The sequence below is a fragment of the Limulus polyphemus genome, unplaced genomic scaffold, assembly GCF_000517525.1.
Source record: "Limulus polyphemus unplaced genomic scaffold, Limulus_polyphemus-2.1.2 Scaffold1908, whole genome shotgun sequence".
NCBI classification, from domain to species: Eukaryota; Metazoa; Arthropoda; class Merostomata; order Xiphosura; family Limulidae; genus Limulus; species Limulus polyphemus.
The window spans coordinates 16,453-26,740 of record NW_013667518.1 but is presented as its reverse complement, the minus strand read 5'-3'; the positions used below and the strand labels follow the sequence as shown (position 1 = coordinate 26,740).

The 10,288-nt window shown below is 32.3% G+C and overlaps 1 protein-coding gene across 1 annotated transcript in view; it reads left to right on the top strand.

Moving 5' to 3' along the window:
• LOC106465321 (transcription factor EC-like) overlaps positions 1 to 10,288 on the top strand; it is an 88,862-nt gene that overhangs the window by 73,575 nt on the left and 4,999 nt on the right. The window contains exons 6-7 of the mRNA XM_022393187.1: positions 705 to 780; positions 4,545 to 4,710. Coding sequence (XP_022248895.1) covers positions 705 to 780; positions 4,545 to 4,710 — 242 coding nt within the window. The remainder of the gene's footprint in view (positions 1 to 704; positions 781 to 4,544; positions 4,711 to 10,288) is intronic.

The following is a 10,288-nucleotide window of genomic DNA, read 5'->3' as shown; positions in this document are numbered from 1 at the left end:
CCGTGTGTATCTTTCACTGGAATGGTTGGTATATGTAATTGCCGTGTGTATCTTTCACTGGAATGGTTGGTATATGTAATTGCCGTGTGTATCTTTCACTGGAATGGTTGGTATATGTAATTGCCGTGTGTATCTTTCACTAGAACAGTTAGTGTATGTAATTGCATTGTGTTTCCTCCACTAGAATGGTGTATGTATGTATGAGATTTTTGTATTGTTGTTTTGATCTCACCATTAATGGTATGAAGCTCTACATTTTCCTTGTCACTGTTGTTCTACAAGATATGTTGTATTTATCTAAACAGAGAAATAAACCAGTTTCCTGAAATGAAGAACAGTAGATAAAAAATAGTAATACAACAGTGGAATAAGAATCTGTGTGAAAGAAACTCAAAAGGAAAATAACTGTAATCTCGTAAAGTGTGGGAAGATAAAATGTTCTCAAAAACTACGTTCTTTATATTTGTCTTAAAGTAGCAATGGTTTCAGTTGGGTTTTTTTCTTCTAATTTTGTTGGTATATATGAAACAAAACAAGTAGTAGGACTTAGACTTAAACTATATTTAATTAAGTTTCAAATGAAATCCTGTTAAAAGTAATGTAGGTGATGTATTTGATAAACTGAGAGAGTTTTTGCTGCATGATTATTATTTAGTTCATGTATGTATATATATATTGTATTTCATTAATTTTTTTTTCAACAGTTGAAAGGCGTAGAAGATTCAACATCAATGATCGAATTAAAGAGCTTGGAACCCTCTTGCCAAAAAACAATGACCCGTAAGTAATCTTCCTGGATTCAAAAGTGTAGGCAGTGTTATTTTTAATCAGCTTTTTTTTTTCATAGAACATTCCAGTATGTTCTGTATTACTCAGTAATTCATGACTAGGATTTCAAGATGTCTGAGTAATTCAGCCTTGGACGTTACTAATAGTGTCAGTTTACACTGGGTCAAATTATTCTTTGCAAGTTCAAATTACACTGATGTCTTTGTTAAGTTCCAGAAAAGCCCTCTCATTGTCTGTGGAGAAACAAAGCTTCTGAGATTACTGTCTTGCATGTAACAAGAGGAGGAATACTATCTACAAGGTGGTCTTAAACACATTGTATCAATACACTCTTTAAATAATGTTCACTGTTGGATTAGGTGAAGTTTTTCCATTAACTTTAATAAAAACATAAACAAGAGTACCTGGAGGACAAATGACACTTTATACTGTTTCTGAGGTTTATTCGTGTCACGAACTACATGCTAAAGAATGTTAGATAAAACAAAACTTCCTCTCCATGTGTTTCCTAAGTGTAAAAAAGTTTGAGCAGATATCCATCCCCCTTAGGATAAATTGTATTTATCTCACAGATAAGCTTGTAATACTCACTCTTATAGTTAAGTTAGAAAAGCTTGTTGTCTAGAATTTCGTTTCTTTTATGCCACAGTTGATAAGATAGGTCTTAAGGATAAAGCAATCACCACTTTACATGAGAATTAAATAAAAAATGTAATCAGAAAGACGAATACTGTATCCTTTCTCTGTCAAATGGATTATCAAACATTTCATTTTGAGTAAGATTTAAGATATAAATAGGTATTTAAATGTTGCACTCAAGTCTTGTGTCCAATTTACATAATAATATTAGCCATTCACAAAGCTGTAAGTTAATACAATGGGCAGTGTTAATATATGTAAGGGAGAAGAAGAAGAAGAAAAATTTAAGTTTTATGTATCTATAACAATGTTCAATCAGTAGATATTGAAGGTTATAACACTGAACTTCAGGATTCAATCCCTACAGTGGACACAGCACAGATTGTGCAACTTTCCATTTAATAGTAAACACTTATTTATTGTATCAAAAATAAATTGAAAGTAATTTCTTTGCGTGTTCAAAATGCTTGTTTTAACAGAGTTTTTAACATTAATCTTAAAGATTTATATGCGTTTTAAGTACTTTTATTTTCAAATTGTTAAGGTTTCATTTATTCCATTGTAAGATTAATTTAATGAGAGGACTAATTTTGAAAATGATCTCTTAAATTCAAACAAATTTTTGTTGTTGTTATTGTTAGAATGAAATAGAATTTAAGTTATTTTTCTGTTATATGTACTGTTGATATTAATTTAGTATGGTTCGATAGTGTAGATCGGTGTTACTATCGGTGGCTTGGAGTTTTTCTGTAACCTTGTATTTGATAGCATTTCAAGAGTTGACAGTTTATCTTCCTAAATTTTGTTTCTTATTTTTTTAGAACAAACTCAGTCTTTTATCTGGCATCCTTTTATATCATATCTGTTGGAGGGTGTCACCTTTGTTAAAGCAAGACCAACAATAACATGGCATTGTTTTAGATAGACCCTAAATGATAAAACACACAAAAAAAGAGAAAATTGAATAAACAGTAACCTTCCTATCTTCTGTTATCAGATACTTAGATTGGTAGGTGAGCTAATGAGACATATTGGTTGTTTACCACAACTACTCGGTGACTAGGATTTTTTTTTCCCCACTAGCTCATTCCTTTTTCTGAAAGTGATACATCTTGATGTATAATATATTATCTATAAGATTGACTTTTACAGATATCAGTCATTTATCATAATGAGACAGTGGAACAATGAAACATGATTGGTTTATCATTTACTAGACCATAACAAGAGAACTTTGTATACAAATGTTATTTAGAAATGAGATGATATTTTAAGTTGTTTGTTTTTGTGTAAAACTTGAAGAGGAGCACACATGCAGTGCTCTGGAGATAATATTTACATTTTTAGCATACAACTTGGTTATGGTAATGATTAAACTTAGAATTATCAGTTTAGGTTTCGGACTTATATTTATTAGTCATATTTTTTTACACAGATTCAATATCTGTGTCCATTGTAATTGACCAGCTTCATGTTTAATGTTATACTTATGTGCATGTATATGTTTAAATAAAAAAAAACTTTTGGTTGTACCTGAGGCATTTGTCTCTAGGCAACCTACCTCAGATTAAAAGCTAAGATCATAGAAGAAGAATTCTAAAGTTTGATAAAACAAAAACCATCACATTTTCAGGTTATCTGTAATAGAGGTCTGAAGTATATCAGACATTCTCACTCCATTAACAAGTATCTTTTACAATTCCATGCGAAGTGGAATATGTGTTTTCATTTACAGATCCAAGACAAACAAGCTACTATTTTTTCTCAAGTAATATTTTTGAATCAGTGTTAGTATAATCCTTTGCATAGATTCTAAGAGACACATACGTTATTTTTGACAAATGATAAATACATTTAGAAGCTATGCTTTTTTTTTATGTTGTATTTCAACCTTTGGTTGAAATTTTAATTGAATGAATGAGAGAGAGAAGAATTTAGAAGAGTATTTATCTGTAGGAAGGAAAGATCTTTTATATTCTAAACAAAACACCTAATATAAAAGATGTCCAAAAAAACAACACTCAGCGAAACAGTACCTTCCATTTGCCTGCATTGTCTCATTTTTGTTTTATATATGATAATTTCAGCTTCACAATTGTGGTAAACCTAACACTAAAATGTTAAGTAAAATAGATATGGGTTTGTCTTTCAATTTCAAGTGATAAAAAGAGAGCTAAAATATTCCTGTGAAGGCTATGATATGAAAATTATCAGTTTTTATCAAAGCAAGCTACTTAGGTAGATCAGAACTAAAAAAAATAATCCAGTAAATAAGGTAGTTAAATTAACATACCAGTCTGACTTGAAACGTGCAGTGTCATAATGATTGTGATGCATTATTTCATCAGTTGGGTACCTTCACTGTTACAATTGTTTTTGGCCATAATCCTAGTAATATCTCTTAATTTTTGACCAGCTTAGGGGATATTACAGATTAGTTTTAAATCCATAGAGTAAGCTAACAGTGCAAGATAATCCTCATAATAAATTAAAAGTATTTTATATTAAGCAATTTAACATACGCTGTTCATAAAAATTAGGGCCTGGCATGGCCAGGTGGATAGGGCACTTGACTCGCAATCTGCAGGTCATGGTTTTGAATCCCCGTCCCACCAAACTTGCTCACCCTTTCAGCCATGGGGCATTATAATATGATGGTCAGTTGCACTATATTATATTCATGGATAAAAAGAGTATCCCAAGAGTTGGTGGTGAGCGGTGATAACTATCTGCCTTCCCTCTAGTCTTTCGCTACTACATTAGGGACAGCTAGTGCAGATAGCCCTTGTGTAGCTTTACGCAAAATTCAAAACAAACAAACATAAAAACTAACATTAAAGCAAAATAAATAGAACCTTATTTATATTAAAAACTAGTTGTTGGATTCCCGCACTATCAGTAATTCCCTGCCTTCAGATAAGTGGTGAAACAGAATGTTTTGATTTTACAAATTTTATTTATTGTCCTTGTATCTTATAATGTCACCTCAGTTGTGGTCTTCCCGAATACAACATGCATTAAAGTTATTCTGAATGCGTTTGACAGCAATAATTAAATACGTATGCTTTTAAATCTGTCTTAAGCAATGTTCTCTGATCACAGTGGCTCTCTTGCAGACATTTTGACCTGGTTCGTGACCTCCGGCAAAATAAGGGTACAATCCTCAAGGCCTCGGTAGATTATGTGTGCTGCTTGAAAAAAGAAGTCCGTAAAATTCCTCAAATGGAACAGAGACAGAAACTGCTGGAACAACAAAACAAGAAGCTTCTTCTTAGAATACAGGTTTGCATTTTCAGTAAGAGCATTTCTCATCACAACTAGACTGTCACATATAACCCTTTTGCTTATAGTCCATATGTTAGCCACTAAAAGCTTAAAAAGCTGTGGTTAAAGTCTCTATAAAGCTTTGGAACTAATAGTTTTCTAACTGTTCACTTTTGAAAATTTTTTTGCATATAAGAGAAAATTGTGCATTATGAAATATCAACTTTAAGAAAGTCTTGAGATTTTTTGCTATGGTTGTTTAAGAATGACTGTAAAGGAAAAATTGAAGTATGAAATAAATGCCAAAAAAAGTGAGAAGTAGACCTGAAGTCTCAAGAGAACGCTTGTTCCAGTTGGTTTGTTCTTTAAGGGCTCGGCATGGCCAGGTGATTAGGGTGCTGGACTCTCAATCTGTAGGTCGTAGGTTCGAATCACCAGCCCACCAAACATGCTCACACTTTTGGCCGTGGGGGGCGTTATAATGTGACAGTCAATCCCACTATTCATTGGTAAAAAGAGTTGGTGGTGATAACTATCTGCCTTCCCTCTTGTCTTTCACTGCTAAATTAGGGACAGCTAGTGCAAATAGCCCTCATGTAGCTTTGTGCAAAATCCATAACAAACAAACAAACTGTTCTTTAATGAGTAAGTGTTTACTTTAACTACTATTAAAGGTTGTTTTATTTTTTGTACTCCATTAGATTTATTGCTTCATTACTTCCTATATAATATACCATTTTTTCAATAATAAGTGTGTGCCCATTGCCAAATTAATCATCAGTGGGGCCCTTAGCATTTTTAGAAGACTTGGGCCCCTGTCTGCCAGAAAATATGTTCTTTACCACCATTTTAATTTTTAAACTTTATTATGACTGATACAGTTTTATTCAATTTTCTCAAACCTTTGGTAGTAAATGAGAAACATATTTATATCAAAATATTTCTTTTATTCATGATAAATTATCTATAAAATAAGTATCAGTAATTAATCTTTCTCTTGAATGAATAAGCTGACAAACTCTCAGTTTTTTATTACAAACCAGCTTTCGACACTTTTGGCAGCAAAGTCATTGTTTAGAGTAGAGGTGCAAACCTTGCAAAGTAAATTGTACTCAATACCCATCAAAGTGAGCATATTCGAACAATCTTGTCCATAGTTGGTTGCAGCTAATTTTTTTATACAGTGTAGTTTGGAAACTGAGATATATTCTCAGAACAATTTCCACATCGGGAAAACATGATTTCAAATGATTATCAGTTATCAATCAAAACTTGTGCAACTGGAGCTTTGGGTGATTCAAAATAAAAGTATTTGCTTTGGAGCTGCTCTGTTCTTTTTTTTGCTCCAGGAGCACTCCAAAGCTCTGGTGGATATGACGCAAATAGATTTCTGTAACATTTTGAATTTTTTTTTTTTTCATTTTTTAACAATCTTATTCAAATATGTTAAAAACATATATTTCTTATGGGTGCAGGGACTGTGGCATTTGCTACTTATGCTAACAAGCTAATCTGGCACAGTGTGTGAAATATGTGAAAGACATGCTAGAAACATTCTATACCTTTCATTAGGCTACAAGAATCTGCTTCCTTGTTACTATGAAGTGGCCATTTTATCAAGAAAACTGTTTGAGACAACTCTGTTGTTTATATTACCACTACAAAATATTATATTAGAGAAAGTATTATTAAAATAACAAAATAAAATAAACTTTCTTAACTTGTGTACCCTTAATTATTTATTGAGTTGTATTAAGAAAACTGCGTAACTGTCATTTAAAACAAACACTTACAATAATGAAAGGTAAAAACAAGTGGTTTTCTCAGGTTCACAGATTTTTCCTTTAAGTGAAAAGGTTTTGCAGAGATTGAACTGAATTCTCTTGGTTTTTGACTGTGTTTAGAATAAAGAAAGAGACTAGACAACATAACACACAGTGAAACAATGTTTATTCAGTACACAACACACACACAATGAAAGCATTTAGTGTAGGTTGGAAGCTTTTAGAGATCTATTGAAGAACTTGCAAAGTTTGTTCGAGATTGAGAAAACATAGCAACCTATACAAAAGAATATAATGTTATTTTTCTTAGGTCATGTGCAATATATTACTTTTGAACATTCCTATGGAAAAGGTCAATGCCCAACTTTACAGCAGTCTTTCCCATGAGAAAGTGCATGTGATACCTAGGAGAATAATGCAGAACAAATAACTAGAGCAAAAGGAGATCAGCCACTTCCTTGGCCACTGTTATACTTTTAAACCTACATACAGTTGTATTTTCAAAGATGTTAGATGGATCTTTAAGAAAATAAAGAAGGTAGAAAACACACAGTATGTCTGTATTCTACACTACTCTCTAACCCAAAGTTGCAAATTCAAGACTTACTGATGGCTTTATATAAACAAGTACCATGTGATCATCAACATATAAATGGCTAAAATAGAAAGTATATGTGTTTGAGTATACACTACTTGTCTATTTGCACAATTATGAAAACATGTTTTTATTCGTATTTACGTAGTCTTGCTTCTGTTTTGTTTTTTGTTATCTTTACTACACGTGAAATATGTTTGAAATGACACTTGCATACACTTTGAAGTTTTGAATGTCATGTTTTATATGGCGAATTCAAGAGTAAGAAGTCACTGCTAAGAATACCGATCATTTCCATGAAAATTATTTGTAAGACCCAGAACGATGGGTATTGTATACGAGACATTACCTAAGACATCATGAGAAAAATATCAAATAAGAAACTATTATACTGAAACACAAACAGACTGTGAAAATTAAATTGCTGTGCAATGTGTAATTTTAAAATTTCTTGAACAGCCAACATAACAAAATAAATTTACGATAGAAAAACAAACGGTTAAAAGTTTTAACACTAAATGTTATCATGAACCAACTTTTACTGGGCAGTATTTTCGTTTTGATCATTTTTTTACCCTTTGAATTTAAAAAGAACTTAATTCAGAATTTAATTTATCGGACTTAAAACATAGTTAGTTCTTTTTCCGGATTCCACGAAGAAGTACAAAATTTACTGCATGTATATTCTACCATTCACAGGTAAACCTTCAATAGAATTAAATAAAAAAAATTAAAGTGATTTTGAAGAATATAATTTATTGACAAATTAAGTTTAGAATTATTTTTAAACCGATATTTCGTTTAAGAAACTCAGCATAAAATTCAACAAACAAATATCAGAAGATTTTTGTTATATTTTACAATTTGTAGTTTAGTCATCACAATTTTTAATTGCCCAATTACAATAAAATACAGGTGTTGTATAGTTCATTAATATTTTCTTCCATTTTATATCCTTACATTTTACTAATAAGTACGATATTTGCTGGTGTATAAGATGATACTTTTAATTCTTAAAATAATGCCTGAATTTTACCCCTCATCTTATACACAGGTTCATAGATAGAGTTCCATTAAGAACTCTCGGGTTAATAGCATATTTAACCAAAATTACATTGTTCGTTTTACTTTTGTTTGATTTTTTTGAGTAAGTGTGTTGACATCATGCTATCTACTACGTTACAATAACATATTTGTAACTGTATCATTTCTCACGATTTTTCTTAGGTAGAAGTTATTCATCTCGTATGCTGATTACAATTAATCAAAACATTTTTGATTTGAAATATATTGTTTTCATTCGTCATACTAAAATATTGCTAATATTCTAACAACAAAAGTTAGTTTCTGTAACATACACTAATTTTGTTAACATGTTTTTATAGTAGATCACTATATCTTTAGGTTTAGTATTTTTTGTGTAATATAAAAGGAGTTTAACTGTGATGAAAACTTTGTAAAGTTGTTTATTACATGTTTGTGACTTAAGTTATGGTACATTGAGCTGTCTGTAGCGTTGGAAGAGCATAAAAAACTTGTGGTCATATTGATTACCCCAGAGGGCACACTTTAAAAATAGCTTCTAAGTGTTTCTTTTTAAAAGTTAATCCAATTATTTATACCGTACAAATCTTGGAGCTTTCACTTAAAATTAACAATGAGTATGAACCACTGTATGTATCATATTTGCTGGTGTATGATATGATCCCATGTACAAGACCACCCTGGATTGTTTGAACAAATTAAGTGTATTTCTTTGAGGTTCAGTGTACAGGATGATCTCTATTGCCAAGCAAGACAAAAGTATGTCGCTTTGATCTAGTATTCATGTTATGTATTATGCTGTACAGTTCCTGGAGCTTTGATCTAGTATTCATGTTGTGTATTATACTGTACAGTTCCTGGAGTTTTGATCTAGTATTCCTGTTGTGTATTATACTGTACAGTTCCTGGACCTTTCATTTAGTACTCTTGGTATGAATTATTCTGCAAGAACACGGGTCCAGGAACTGTACAGTATAATACACAACAGGAATACTAGATCAAAACTCCAGGAACTGTACAGTATAATACACAACAGGAATACCAGATCAAAACTCCAGGAACTGTACAGTATAATACACAACAGGAATACTAGATCAAAACTCCAGGAACTGTACAGTATAATACACAACAGGAATACCAGATCAAAACTCCAGGAACTGTACAGTATAATACACAACAGGAATACCAGATCAAAACTCCAGGAACTGTACAGTATAATACACAACAGGAATACCAGATCAAAACTCCAGGAACTGTACAGTATAATACACAACAGGAATACTAGATCAAAACTCCAGGAACTGTACAGTATAATACACAACATGAATACTAGATCAAAGCTCCAGGAACTGTACAGCATAATACATAACATGAATACTAGATCAAAGCTCCAGGAACTGTACAGTATAATACACAACAGGAATACTAGATCAAAACTCCAGGAACTGTACAGTATAATACCAAACAGGAATACTAGATCAAAGTTCCAGGAACTGTACAGTATAATACACAACAGGAATACTAGGCTGGTATGTAGCCGGAATACTAGGTCATAGCTCTAGTAGCTGTACAGTATGGTACATAGCTTGAATACTAGGTCATAGCTCTAGTAATTGTACGTAGCTGGAATACTTGGCCATAGCTTTAGTAATTGTACAGTATTGTACGTAGCTGGAATACTAGGTCATAGCTCTAGTAGCTGTACAGTGTTGTACGTAGCTGGAATACTAGGTCATAACTCTCGTAGCTGTACAGTATTGTACATATCTGGAATACTAGGTCATAGCTCTAGTAATTGTACAGTATTGTACGTAGCTGGAATACTAGGTCATAGCTCTAGTAATTGTACAGTATTGTACGTAGCTGGAATACTAGGTCATAGCTCTAGTAGCTGTACAGTATTGTACGTAGCTGGAATACTAGGTCATAGCTCTAGTAGCTGTACAGTATGGTACATAGCTGGAATACTAGGTCATAGCTCTGGTAGCTGTACAGTATGGTACGTAGCTGGAATACTAGGTCATAGCTCTAGTAATTGTACAGTATTGTACGTAGCTGGAATACTAGGTCATAGCTCTAGTAATTGTACAGTATTGTACGTAGCTGGAATACTAGGTCATAGCTCTAGTAGCTGTACAGTATGTACGTAGCTGGAATACTTGGCTATAGCTCT